Source organism: Trachypithecus francoisi, unplaced genomic scaffold (genome assembly GCF_009764315.1).
Source record: "Trachypithecus francoisi isolate TF-2019V2 unplaced genomic scaffold, Tfra_2.0 Lachesis_group3, whole genome shotgun sequence".
Lineage (NCBI taxonomy): Eukaryota > Metazoa > Chordata > Mammalia > Primates > Cercopithecidae > Trachypithecus > Trachypithecus francoisi.
In genome coordinates this window covers 45,706,422-45,720,690 of record NW_022681468.1, presented here as the reverse complement: position 1 = coordinate 45,720,690, position 14,269 = coordinate 45,706,422, and the positions used below count along the sequence as shown (strand labels likewise).

At 40.8% G+C, this 14,269-nt stretch overlaps 2 protein-coding genes across 6 annotated transcripts in view; one reads left to right on the top strand and one right to left on the bottom strand.

Moving 5' to 3' along the window:
* Nucleotides 1-824: 824 nt before the first annotated feature.
* Nucleotides 825-13,065, bottom strand: L3HYPDH (trans-L-3-hydroxyproline dehydratase). Of its 2 annotated transcripts, none has more exons than XM_033187866.1 (5): nt 12,309-13,065; nt 7,650-7,819; nt 4,242-4,364; nt 4,015-4,152; nt 825-1,292 (listed from the first exon to the last, which is right to left on the bottom strand). In XM_033187866.1, exons 1-5 carry the CDS (start codon nt 12,814-12,816, stop codon nt 1,167-1,169), a joined length of 1,065 nt encoding a protein of 354 aa, XP_033043757.1. In that variant the 5' UTR covers nt 12,817-13,065; the 3' UTR covers nt 825-1,166. The 2 variants fall into 2 exon arrangements, with proteins under 2 accessions (XP_033043757.1, XP_033043758.1); XM_033187867.1 differs by lacking the exon at nt 12,309-13,065 and adding an exon at nt 8,461-12,159.
* The window catches only part of JKAMP (JNK1/MAPK8 associated membrane protein), a 23,455-nt gene continuing 22,129 nt past the window's right edge, over nt 12,944-14,269 (top strand). For 3 of the 4 annotated variants that reach the window (XM_033187871.1, XM_033187870.1, XM_033187869.1), the window contains exon 1: nt 12,944-13,094. Coding sequence is in view for 2 of the 4 variants with exons in the window: in XM_033187870.1 (XP_033043761.1) it covers nt 13,091-13,094 (4 nt within the window). In the remaining 2 variants the exon portion in view is untranslated. The remainder of the gene's footprint in view (nt 13,095-14,269) is intronic. The other variant, XM_033187872.1, reaches the window with a different exon arrangement.

Genomic DNA, 14,269 nt, shown 5'->3' with positions numbered 1-14,269 from the left:
TATTTGGTCATACTGAGTTAGTGATAATGTCATTTTTTTTAGGTAAGTGATTTATTTACTACAGAATTCTGTGGAGAATGAGTGAAAAACATCCTCACTGTTTTTGTGTAATAGAGAAATAAAAAACATTAACATGATAGCTTTCCTTTTGGTCAGGGAATTAAATCACAGACCTAATAATAAGGCCTATACAGACTCTCTGGGTGATAAAGCCAGTTAAATGAATTAATTACTTCAGTTTCTGGATGCTCCGAAATAAAATACTATTACCTATCTCACAAAAGAGTCTACTGAATTCTCGGAGAGCATCGCATCTTAGAATATTTTAATGCTTCAGCTATTTTTAACAGGCTCATAGATAAGTATTAACTAGAAGGAATACCAATCGTAAACATTTATTTCATGTTTTAAATCTACCTAGCATGCAGCTGATAGAGTATGAGACTCATTCCATTGTAAGGATTCACTGCTTAATTTCTACTGTATATCTGTATTTTAATAATGTAATAAGCAACCCCTTTTATAAAAGCCCTAAAGATACAGCAAAAGTCTGATTACTAGTTGGTCTTCTTAGCATCAGTCTCTGATACTTCATTACCTGTGGGTGTAGACGCTGGGCTTTGCGCCACAGAGAACACCCTAGCAGCAGCTATAACAAAGAAGCTGACTCCAACCCCATCCTTCCCAGGCTATTGTGCTAAGTGTTGAGTACTTTATTATAATCCATCTCCTTTACATGCTGCTTATAGAGAGGACATTATTCTACTCAAAATAAATGGAAGACAAAAATAATGAGCTTGTAAAGTTCATTGTTAAATTCCACATATTATTCAAAGAGTCTTTAAAACAAAATATGATATTAATAGTAATTACTATAGAGCAATATTTAAAAAGTAGCTACTGTTTTAATTTTACCTGATATGTTAATCACTAGAAAAAGACTGAATTTCTGGCATTTTGTATGCTAGACATAAGTGATATTTATACCAAAATACAGTTGCAAATATGAAGTATAATGACTTTATATTTAGTCACAGGGTAGTATTTTAGAAAGAAAGATAGTTTATATGTATAATTTGATTATTGGTTTTCACATAATTTAGAGAAAACATTCATTATGGATAATGATTACTTTAAAAAGAAAGCCCTTAAAATCATGGAAGAAGTCACTTGAAAAGAAATCCATCCCTCAGTGGGTCGTCATCTTCTACTATAAAGCTTGCTGTACCTGTGTAATGGGCTTGTCCTGATACTTCCACTATAACAGCTTTAAAATCACCACATTTCGCTTCCTGAAAAAAAGATGGAGTATACTATCAAAATATTGCACTCATATTGTATCTGGCTTGAAAATTGTACTCTTGACTTTTATCATGTGAAGGAATGGCAAGGAAATCCTATGGGCAAGGGAAGGTTTTTAAGGAGAATGATATGGTCAGACTTGTGTTTTAGATAACTGTAGCTGTAAAGTGAGGATCAAACTGGAGAAGAGAGAGACAAAAGACCCAGAAACATGTTAAAAGATAACCTCAATTCACTGAATGATTCCATAGTCACTACGGGAGTTTTCAGTGAAGATGGAGAAGTAGAATATACACTAACATAGAGACAGTTTAGAGGTAGAACTGATAGGCCTCTTGACCAATGCATGTGGGAACTGAGGACTAGCAATAAGTTAATTATAACCATAGTTTCCCACCTGGAAATGATGCTAGTGATGGCATTAACCATAATGGGGAGAGAAAGGAAGAGCACATTTGAGAAAGGAGGGAAGAACTTTTTAACAAGGTGAGTTTGAGACACCTCTGGGACAGTGATTTAGAGATGAGTATAATGAACAGTCGGGATTAAGTGCATTATATTCAGGAAGACATACAGGGTAGGTAGGCAGGGCAGGGATAAAGGTTTGGGAGTCATCATCAGTAGATGGTTGAAAACTAAAGCCTAGGAAGTGGATGAAATTGCCCAGCAGCATCAAACTGTAGATGAGATGAGAAGGAAGCTGGGGATGAAGTGATGGGAACATCTAAATGGAAGGACAGGGAAAAGAAGCTAGGGCAGGTGAAGAAACTGAGAAGGTACCATCAGGGAGCCTGGACAGGCCCACACAGACAGGGAGAGAGCATGATGCAAGTGAAGACGTTCTGGCAAGCATGACCAATAACTGTAAAACAAATAACTGGAAACATTAACTTCAGCATATCTTTTTTATGTTCTACTTTTTAAAAGAAGAATAACTGAAGCTAAAGGTAAAATGTCAAATATTGTTGGGGTATAATACTTTATCTTTTTATAAAGTTGCTGGAGTGTGACAGGTCCTTCACCAGTTTACGTAAGGATGTATGTCCACTGCTTGAACCCTGAAGGCTGGGGGGGTAAGCCAAGGACATGGTGCCCAGCCAAGGAGCGGGTATCTCTGAGAACCCAAATATCCCAGAGAATATCTGGGAACATACCAAGGAAAACAGTCCTATCACACATACACAGTAGGCAAAGAGCCAGAAAATTAGCTTAAAAGCAGCTGAGAATCAGGAGGCAGGATGGGTCTCCATAGTTGTTCAGCTGCTTCCCAGGAGTGCCTTGTATGGAAGTTCTAATAAATGCATCGACTTGCCGACCTGGACTTGTCGGAGTCATTCTTTGGTCTCTTGGCTCCCTCTCTATTTAGGGGGACATTGCAGTCCCAGATTCTTCTCATAACAGTTCCTATAATATAAAGCCTCATTGACCTTTTGCTCTGACAGCAATATAATGTAATGCTTTGGTCTGTTCAGAGAGACCCACGTTCATGACCTGGATCTGCTACTCACTAACTAACCTCTGGCAAATTACCTAATTTCTCCAATTCTCCATTTTATCATCTATTAAAAAGGATAACAACAGTACAGTACTGACCTTGTAGGATTCTTGTGAGGATTAAATGAGATGGCATGTATCAAGTGTTTAGCTGGAAAACTGATGCACAGTGAAGTATAAATGTATGTTATTATTTTTATGTTCCATTTCAGATTCTGAAGACAATGTGTTCCAAATTTTTGCATACAGCATAAATGGTTTCACATGTCTAAGATCGCTGTATGATGTAGAGATCCTTAAGGAAACTCTAATATTGAGAAACACCAAATCTTAAAAACAGCTATATTAGGATAGATTGTTTGCTATGTTAAAGGACTCTTCATGGGTAGAATAATTTACTGAATGTAGATCAATCATTCTGTAGTAGATTTCATTTACTACTGAGATTCATCACTTAGCTGTTAGCACATTTAAAATTTTATTCCATTACAAAAATTTGATGTTCCACAACTTTTCAGGGCTTTCACATCCTATTATATCAAATAAAACACTATTATAAAATAAAACAAAAAACAAACAACAAAAACCCAAACCCTAATTTAGTGGTTCTCAAACCTTTTGGTCTCAGGACCTTTTTATACCTTAAGATTTGAGGACCCCAAAGAGTTTTTCTTTATATAAGTTTTATCTATCAATATTTACTATATTAGGAATTAGATATATCTGTTCATTACTTCATTTTAAAAATAACAAACCTACATTTTTGTGAAAATAACTATGTTTGCCAAAACAAAAAAAAATTATGAGAAAACTGGCAATGTTTGATATTTCTGCAAACCTCTTTCATGTCTGGCTTAACAGAAGACAACTAGGTTCTCATATCTAGCTTCTGCATTCAATTGGTTGGGTTATCATACATCACATAGCCTCTGAAGAACTCCACTGTACACTCTTGAGAGAATGAGAGTGAAAAGCAAATAATGCCATTATTGTAAACATAGTTTTGACCTTCTGAACCCATGGAAAGGACCTTAGGGGTCCCCTGGGGTCCCAAGACCACACTGGAGAACCAATGTTCTAGTTGAAAAGAAGTTTTTACAGGCCTGCTTTAATTCTCTTCTGAGAGCTGACTGAAGAAATTTATCAAACACCCAACTCAGGCCTCTTCGGTCTCATAAGTGACACATTTATAAATAAGAAGCTAAGGGTGTCACTTACCCTCACAGCTTTCCCTGTGAATACTGAGCCAGTGGCACTGCTTTTGAAGGCTCTGGCCTGGTTCAGTTCCAGAAGCCCTTTGTGAATCTGTAAGGCAATTCGGGCTGTCACTCCTGAGCCAGTGGGACTTCTATCAACCTGTTTCAGAATAAATGAAGATAGAATGTTCATAATGTTTTAGTTCCATATTACCTGGCTTTTGTCCCTAAACATTCCAGTTTTAATACCTGTTCATCTGCAAAAACACAAATGTTGGTGGTTGGTTCCTTGGTATAAGCATCTTTTCCATCCGTTAATATGGTTCCATATAAAAAGGCAAGGTCTTCACTATCAGGATGATTAATTTTAAACTGCAAATAACAAAAAAAAAATCAACCACATACAAAATAAATATTTTGATTCAAATTTATCTTTATAAATAATGCAGATGGGTCATTCTTAGACGTAACTTTTTAATCCTTATCATTTTTAAAATACTGTTTTGGGCAACGTATACTAATTGCTAGAAATTATGTTGTCTAGATGAAGAAACAACTTTATTGGAAGTTATAATTATTATCATACTTTGAGTCCCTTCTAAGGAAGCTGTCCTGCATATAGCCTTTGCTAAAAAAGCAGTCCTATTTTATACACCCCTCCCACCCCAAATACACATAGTCTTTGCAGCACTGACCCCAGGATGGTCAATCCACAGGCTGGTGATGGCTTCTCCAACAGGATGAGCTAAGGCAATCATAGTCTTATTCTCAGAAGCTTAAGGAGGATAATGTGGGAAAATCAGGCTCTGAGTATCTAGAGCTGAAGTTAATACCAATGATGGAGACAAGGGCTGTGAGAGGACATAACATTCTTTAAGAATGCAGAAGCTATTAGGTAAGAGAAACAATTGGATGAAAAATAGATTTATTGTAGCCGATGAAGTCAGTTGATTCATCAAAAAGAAGTAGATATGCACACAAAGAAGCAGGCACTGGCAGGGTAACTAAGTCACTCAATGGTAGATTCAGGTCCAAATGTGCAAAGCTACTTGTTCTTGGAAGTCTAGTTCTTTAACTTTTCCTGGATTTCTGCAAACACTTGTAGTATGACTGAGATTGCTATAATCTTACTTCCCTTGTATATCCTTACAATTAGTACTTTCTACTTCCAGTTACATGTCATTTAAAGCAATGGAACAGCTTTGGATTCTTAACATCCAAAGAGTCCATCTGAAACCACGTTAAAGTCTCCTGCAGATTGAATCTTTGTTCTCTATCCTCTTAAAGCTATATGCCCCACCTCCACTATAGCACATTCCAACACAATGCTCGCTTCCCCCACTGGAGCTAGCTCCTCGAAGATGGAGTTTGTTCTTTCGGATCTAGCATAGTGTCTAACTAACATCCATACAGTATGTTTTTGGTAAATGTTTGTTAAAAGGGTGAATGAATGAAGATGAATTTATATTAACTTTAACTCTCCATCCCCATGACCTTTTCCTAAATCTGCTTCAGCAGTGTGAATGGTCAACAGTTCACAGAGTAATTAATTGTACTGTCTGATACATCAATAATAGAACTTGTCCTCATTTTTCTTAGAATCCTTCCTCCCTCAAAGTCCACCCCTTGCCACCTTGTTGAGTTCAAACTCAAATGAGAAGGACAAAATTATACCTTTTATTAAGATATCCATGACTTTTTCTGTTCAATTCATTAAAAATTAGGAGAAATTATTTTGTGCCAAATTGTTAACTCAAACTATTAGCTGTCCTGCTTAATGGAACAGAAAATTGATGTACATTCAGAGCTTCAAAAGTTACTATCATAATATAATTACACATATTGGTACTGGCAGTACCAGAAAAATAATTTAGAATACTGATACAGTATATATGCTCATTTTGTTATTTAAGTTATAAATTAGTTTAAAATAAAGCTTCAGAACATAATAATTATTAGTACATTAGACACTATCTTACACAAGTTACTTTTTACTACTAATAAATTCTCACATACTAAATTCTCACATACTAAACATTCAAATACTGTACATGTGCTTTATTTATAGGTCCAAATTTCAAGATAAAATGTGCTTCACTTGTGCTAGAAGTGAAAGAATATTCTAGAATTATTTATTATCTAAACTGATTTTATCAAAATAGCTTTCCCAAGTAAAAACTACAGTTATTTAAGTAGTTATTTGAGTAACTTCTTAGCAATATAGGAAAAAAAAATAGGAATTAATGTTCTCTATGAAATAAAAAAAGGTTTAAATCCATTTTGTATACTATATTTTACATTTATTATTTTCAAGTTTTACAGAATGACCACACACATGCATTTAAAATTTGTATAATTCTATAAATACATTTCTACACATTTAAGGAACTATAGACTATATTAGTATGTATGTATTATTAAATTTAGTAATTGCTGGGTGTGGTGGCTCACACCTGTAATCCCAGCACTTTGGGAGGCCGAGTTGGGAGGATCACTTGACGACAGGAGTTTGAGGCCAGCCTGGGCAACATAGTGAGATCCTGTCTCTATATAAACACACACACGCACACACTCACACTCACACACAGATTTAGCTGGGTGTGATGGGGCATGCCTGTGGTCCCAGCTACTCTGGAGGCTGAGGCAGAAGCATTATTTTGAGCCTGGGAATTTGAGGTTACAGTAAGCTCTGATCACACCACTGCATTACAGCCTGAGTGACAGAGCAAGACCCTGTCCCAAAAAAATAATATTATCATTTACTGAACATTTACTATTGGCCAGACACTACTCTAAGTCCTTTACATTTATTGACTTATTTCATTCTCACAACCCTACAAAGCAGGTATTTTTTAATTTCCATGTTGCAGACAGGAAAACTGAGGCATATGGAGGTTATGTAACTTGTCCAAGGTTATATACGTTACAAGTGGTAAAGCTAGAATTCATAGATAGTTTTGCTCTAGAGCAGGGGTGTCCAATCTCTTGGTTTCCCTGGGCCACACTGGAAGAGAAGAATTGTCTTGGGCTACACATAAGATACACTAACACTAATGGGAGCTGATGAGCCACACAAAATTGCAAAAACTCATAATGTTTTAAGAAGGTTTACGAAATTTGTGTTGGGCCACACTCAAAGCCATTCTGGGTTACATGTGGCTCGCAGGCCATGGGTTGGACAAGCTTGCTCTAGAGGCTAAGATTTTAATAAGTACCCTATTCTTAGTACTACTAATAATTTAAACATCATTTAATTTTCTTTATAGACCTAATAATGTGTATTTCCTCCATGCCACAGAGAAGGGCATTGGTTATGAAAGCAGAGTAGGCCGGGCGCGGTGGCTCAAGCCTGTAATCCCAGCACTTTGGGAGGCCGAGACGGGCGGATCAGGAGGTCAGGAGATCGAGGCCATACTGGCTAACACGGTGAAACCCCGTCTCTACTAAAAATACGAAAAAAAAAAAAAAACTAGCCGGGTGAGATGGCGGGCGCCTGTAGTCCCAGCTACTGGGGAGGCTAAGGCAGGAGAATGGCGTAAACCCGGGAGGCGGAGCTTGCAGCGAGCTGAGATCCGGCCACTGCACTCCAGCCTGGGCGACAGAGCGAGACTCCGTCTCAAAAAAAAAAAAAAATAAAGAAAGCAGAGTAATACTGACCTGAGCTTTCACTGCCTCTGTCACTGCACTCGCTGCATCCACAAGGTCCCTGGTCTTTGCAGAACAAATATCTAGTCCTAACTTTTCAGCGCTAACAAATGCATAAAATGCACCGCCATATGCAATGTCCACCACCACCTTTCCATGTCCGGGAACATCCACCATAAGATCTAAAAAAAAGATGTGTTTGGAAATAAGATGTGTTTTTTTAATAAGTATTTTAGCAACAAAATTCAAAGGATTTTTAATATGTTTATTTTTCAAGAGGGATGTTCTTTTCCTATCATAAAAATAATGAAGTAAAAATCAATTTTTTAAAATTAGTAAGCATCAAGTGAATAATAGCTAGATGCATCATTCTATTTTCTATTTTAACTTGATGATTGCAGAAGTTACAAACTGAATGTCATGCTTTCCCTAACTCATACAGACATATTCATTAACTTCTCTGAGGATCTTTTCTAGGAAACACCGCTGAGACTGCGACAGGGAAACCCAAGGGCATCCCTGTGAACACTAAGAAGGAAAATGTCTATTCCCCACTTATACTATGAGAGATGGTTTAAAATAGTAAGGATCTTGGATCCTATTTACAAATCAGTTTTCTTCAGCTGTAATGTCAAAACAAAAATTTTAAAAGATTTTTCTACATAAAGTATATATACTTATCTACATATTTTTATCTAATTAAGGTATCCTGCAGGCAAACACACAGAAAAATGACATTGTAGAATCATTGACCGCTACAGCATCATTTTGCACCAGGGTTTTTATTTGAGCATTTTAAGTCTGAATATCCCCAAAGTTTCACCTGAAGGTCAGTAGTTTGAAATCTTCAATCTGTATTTCCAAAGACAGGGGGCTGGGTGATGTTTATTTCCCCTCTTCTCAAATTTTCCTTTTTTCCTCTTCCCTAATTTAAGCTGGCTTGGTGATCACCGTCTTTCAGGGAAGCCTATGGCAGGGGAGAAAGTTTGTCTTTCACGTTTTTATTTTACGGAAGCCTAAGCTCTAAGGGAAAGACATCTGTTGGCAAAGGAGTGTCCTGAAGGTAGAAATATTTCTCCTAGAGATACATTTTTTCTGCCTTGAGAAGAGTGGAGGCTGAAGGTCCTTAGTGCACAGAGGACTTGTGTTAACTTCCACAGGGCAACATAGGAGCAGGACGTGAAGAAACAGAGGACGGGGAGGTGGTGCAGAGGGCATGGACCAGGTGAGGTGGGACAGCCAATGCTGCTGCTCCACTTCGCTGATTAACTGTGTAAGCTGAGGACTGAAGTGCCATCCTCTCCAAGGCCACAGCCCTTTTAAGAAACCTTTGCTCACACCTATCAGGAAAGGGGACAACACATGGAGTGATGAGGCTAAGTGAACCAAAAGGACAGAGCAGGGTTTCAATTTCAGAAATTAAGTTTTGGGAAAGAAAATGTCTTGTGTTCTTGAGTTTTCATGCTAAGTCATACAAAGATACCAGCATGCTATCAGTCCACAGAAGGCTATCAGTATGCTGTCAGTCCACATTAGTCCACAGAAGCCCTTTTAACCCATGATGTGTTAAAATAGATCAAGTTTATCATCGAAAGAGTAAAACAGGCTGTGGATTGTAACAACAAAACTGAATAAAAAATGTCTTTATCTTGATGCTCGTGCAACAAGAAAAGCAAGTTTAATAAAAAGAGAATGGGGAAGTTAATAGAAATGAGAGACTGCTGGAAGGTGGAGAGCTAAGGTGAGGGTGAAGATCACCACTTACCAGGAGACCCAGGTGATGGTCCTGGGGCTCAGTCTACCTGCCCTCTTCTCTTGATTGTAACACCCGAATGCGGCATTGGCCACCAGTCCGGAGGCCAGGATGGAGTTGGGAAGCTGGTTCAGGAGAAGTCATCCCTGAGCCTACAATCATTTCCCTGGCCCACCCTTTCTAGAATCTTGGGTCTGGTTTTCTTGGGGTGGGCAGTTGGGTAGAGTGCTACACCTCACTGAGTTTTGGTTTCCTTTTCTTTAAAACGGACCAAATTTCCTTTAAAGTTACCCTTGTCCATCAATTATCGGTGACTCTTTCATTTTTTAATCACTAAATTACTAACATTAAAAATTAAGATATTTATTTCACCCATGAGTACTTCCTATGTGGCAGGTCTTTACATATACTAGCCCCTTAATTCATTACATTAGCGCCTTAATTACTACAGCCCTGAGAGGTAGGTACTGTTTTACTTACTATCCTCACATTATTCCCTGACTTACCCACCAAATAAGTGGCAGAGCTTGGGGTCAAACCCAGGACCAGGTGACTCCAAAGCCCAAACCCTTTCTACTAAAATACACAACCTCTATCCAGAACGCAATCCAAAATCTAAGGGTTTTTCTTTTCTTCTATACAAGCATATCACTGAAATTTCAATTTGATTTACTTTGCTCAAGATTTAGTGAGCACCTACTATGTGCCGATTACTGTAGAAGATATAAGAAGTACAAGGAAGAATAAAACATAGGCTTTTCCCTTCTTGGAGTTTAGTTGGACAAGATAGATTTTAAAATACGCTGTATCTGTGAATGAGGTGTGATACACTAAGCAGTATTCCAGAAATTGAAACATATCTCCTTAAACTACAAAAAATTTTAAGGATGAGAGGCAAGCCATATGATAGACCAGGGTTCCAACCCTAGTTCTGCCATTTAGTATGGCTTTGGTGTCTTGTGCAAACTGTACCTGCTATTTCTCCTAAAAGAGTTTTTTGAAAATTCCATGTGTGGGGAGTTCCTGGCACAGATTAGGGACTCGAAGGCCAAAACTTTAATTTCCAGTGGGAATAGGTTTCTCAAGAGGACCAGATGTTTACATTTGTCAATCAGCATATTCTTCTCCAAATTTCACTTATTTAGTTACTCATTCAACAAATATTCATTGACTAATTACTCTTCTAGACACCTAGAATACTGTGAACAAAAAAGAGTTTGCATTTTAGCCCAGTGGGGTGGAGAAGAACTCAGCAACCCTCCGAGGTGGGTACTACTGTCATCCTCATTTTACAGACTGTGATACTGAGGTATGAACTCTAGCACAAGGTCACTGAGATGGCGAGAGGTGGGGCAGTGACCTTGAACTCTATGTCTGCCTTGTATGCATTTTTCAAAGTAGAGAATATAGCATTTCATTTTCTTAACTCAGTTACCATTAGTTATTGTACTGTCACACAGTGATGCTCTCAGGAACTACTGAGAGGAACTACTGAGGTCAAGTGGTTGACTGACCCTGCCCTAACTGACCCAGAAATGTGATGTAGTTCGTGTTCTTGCTGCCAGCTGCCATTTCCCACAGAAGTCTAGAGTGTTTCTAATCTGCTGCTGTAGTTGCCTGGGGGGAATTCTGGTAACGACGCTAGTTAAACTGTTGAGGTTTTAAAAATGGAATCGTAAACATAAATTCTGTCTCCCTCAAGTGGCCTCCCAATCTGGAAGTGACACCATTCTCTGGGAAAATGGCATCAATTTCTCCAGAGGCATTCTTCGTTAACTTGTGGGTTTCAGCTGCCTGAGGTTGCTCTAAAAGTGCCTGTTTTATTACTTATCATTCATAATCAGGCTAATCTGAAACCTAGTTCTTCAGGGGGAATCAAGGTCCAACTTTCTAACAGATGATTTGCGTGGCTTGAAGATTTTTAAGAGAAGGATAACTCTATTCCTGGTAAACTGGCTCCTGGCTCACTTCCAGTCACAACGACTAAAGCATTCTTACTGATAGACTGCGGCCCCCGGGAGGTAGTATTCAGATGAGAAACCAGATGCCAGCTTGCCAGGTCATCCCCATGAGGGATCTCCCTCGTGTAAGGGTTATGGTTATACAGAGGCCCTGCTTTACATAAGCTGTACAAGGATCTGTACTAGGGAATCCAGCAAAACCTTTTAATGACACAATAGGCCTACGGAACTTTAGCAATCATATATACCTTGCAATCTATCTCCAGGAATACAGTATCTTGCATACTCTCATCTAATCCTAACAAAAAACTCTATGAGGTAAGAGAAGAAACAGGCACAGAGAAATTAAGTAATTTGCCTCAAGTTGCACAGCTTTAGGGGGTTATCAGGATTTGAAACCAGGCAATGTGTGTTCCTGTTCTTAAAGAAAAGCAACATTCGTATCTTAATGATTTATAAACTGCTTTGTTCATTCCTTCTCATTTAATTCTTCCTCAAAGAAGTGAGGGAGGTGAGGAAAGGAGACCAGATTTAGTAACTTACTGTGATTCTGTGTCTACCAAGCATATTCTGAGCCAGCCTGGAACCCTGGTACACTGGCTGTTCTTCGCTCTTTCCTTGACCCTGACCGTACTTTGCTTTACCCACCGGTGAAATCTCTAGCAATGCCTCACCAGTGCAGAAGGAGGCGCTGAGTCAGGGTAACACGGAATTCCTCACTCCTCAAGGGTCTCTCAAAACCACAGGCGGATGGGAGTCAGGGAAAACAGAAATTGCACGCACCAAGCAAATACGCAAGACTGCTGACACACGTTCGCAGTGATTTACCTTTTTATTAATTGCAAGGGCACGCGGGATGGGTTAGTTGCGAGAGTTCCAGCCTAGAGACACCGTTAATGTTGTTAGTTGCGTCCCGGTTGCAGCTCCGCCCTGGGCTGGAAACGTCCCGCCCGTTACCTGTTGCCAGCACGAAGGCCGGGACGCTATGGAAGCGCACCGGGCCGTGGCTGCGGCCGTCCTCGCACGCCACGAAGGCGGTCACCAGCCCGCATGGGCAGTGGATGTTGACGCGGGCCTCGCAGGTGCCCGCAGCGGGCGCCGGCACGAGCCCGAAGTCCAAGGCGAAGCGGCCCAGCGCCAGCACTGCGTGGCCGCACATGGAGCTGTAGCCCTCGTTGTGCAGGAACAGGACGCCCAGGTGCGCGTCCGGCAGCTCGCTCGGCACTAGGACAGCCCCGTACATGTCCCGGTGCCCTCGGGGCTCGAACATAAGCCGTCGCCGCACGTGGTCAAGGTGCTGGCGCATGTAGCGCCGCTTGGCCAGCAGGGTGGGCCCGGACACCTCCGGACACCCAGCCAGCACGATGCGCAGGGGCTCGCCGCCCGTGTGCATGTCCACCACCGACAGCACCGGCGTCCCCGGATCATGCGGGGGCAGCCGGGGCACCGCCAGCGCGCTCTCCATGGTCTGCGTCCGGGAACACAAGAACCGTCCTGCAGCGATGGCTTCAAGCCCGACCCCTACCCACTGACTCCTCGCGAGGAGGCCGGGACGCGAAGCAGCCACCCCTCGGGGGGCGGGACATCGGAGCCTAAACCCGGAAGTGGGGGAGGAACTTCGGAGCGGTAGCCCAGGTTACTGGGAGGCGGAGCCGCCGAGCTCGCTGTGGCCCGGATGTTTGGTGCAGCTGCCAGATCCGCTGGTCTAGTGCTTCTGGAAAAAAACCTTCAGGCGGCCCATGGGTGAGTGGTCGCCAAGATCCCGGGAAGTCCTGGTTGTTTCTGGTAGTCCTGGTTGCTTTCCTACACGGCTGGCCTCGGGCTCGGCTCTCTGTAGGCGGCCTTCGGCTGGAGGCGCAGGCTCGCCCCTTGACCCCGCCCGCCCTCGGGCCGGGCCCCGCACTCTTGCCGGGTTGGGGTGGTCTCTGTCGCCGACGGGCTGCCAGGGGAGGCGCGCTGTCTGCGGCGGAAAGGCCAGGTCTTTGTTGTTTGGTCGGAAATGTCCCTTCAGTCCCTTAGTTTAATGTGAAGGGAACACTTGCATGAGGGTTGACTTCAGAATTGAAAACGCGGGTGATAGTGCAGAAAAAACAGTAAAGCAGAAGCAAGTTGCTGCATAATTTGTCTCCTGCTTCAACCTCAAACGTAGATTTATAGGGCCCGTCACAAAGGAGCAAGACCGCTGCAAAAAAATAGAATCTTAAAACTTTAGCTATCGTTCACTAAAGGAAATGAAAAGGGAAATTACACAGTCACTTGGAGCCTGGGTTTTGTTTAGTAGGTGATAGGCTGTTTATTTCAGTTCAGTTTATCACGCTGGTTTTCAGGCCTTGGATTTTGAGAAACTTTAGATTATTGATATTCGCATGTATTTATTAAGCATCTACTAGATGTAAAACCCATACAGAAGTTTCCAATTCCTTAACTTCTGCATTCTTGAGAAACCTGAAACATAATTCATTTTCATGTATTAATTTAGAACATTGTGATTACAATTGATTACAAAAAAAAAAGCGCCCATTAAAGAGGCCAATGGGTTTAAAAAGCTAAGTCCGAAATTTGTTAAAAGCGAAAATATTAAACTTGAGGAATTTTAATCAATGCTGCTTCTCTTTTTCTCTCAGCAGCATAAGGAGAAGGAAATAAAAAATCTACTTGAACATGAAAGGAGAGAGGGCACTGTAGACCAGGCAGTCTAGATTGTGAATCCGTGAATAATTTGGGAAATGATTGTTCAAGAATAATCAAAGATGCATACTTTTTCAAATTAATTCACATGTAGACCACAGTTTGTTTGTTTGTTTGTTTTGAAAAGGAGTCTCGTTCTGTAGCCCAGGCTGGAGTGCAGTGGCGCGATCTTGGCTCACTGCAACCTCCACCTCCTGGGTTCAAGCGATTCTCCTGCCTCAGCCTCCGGA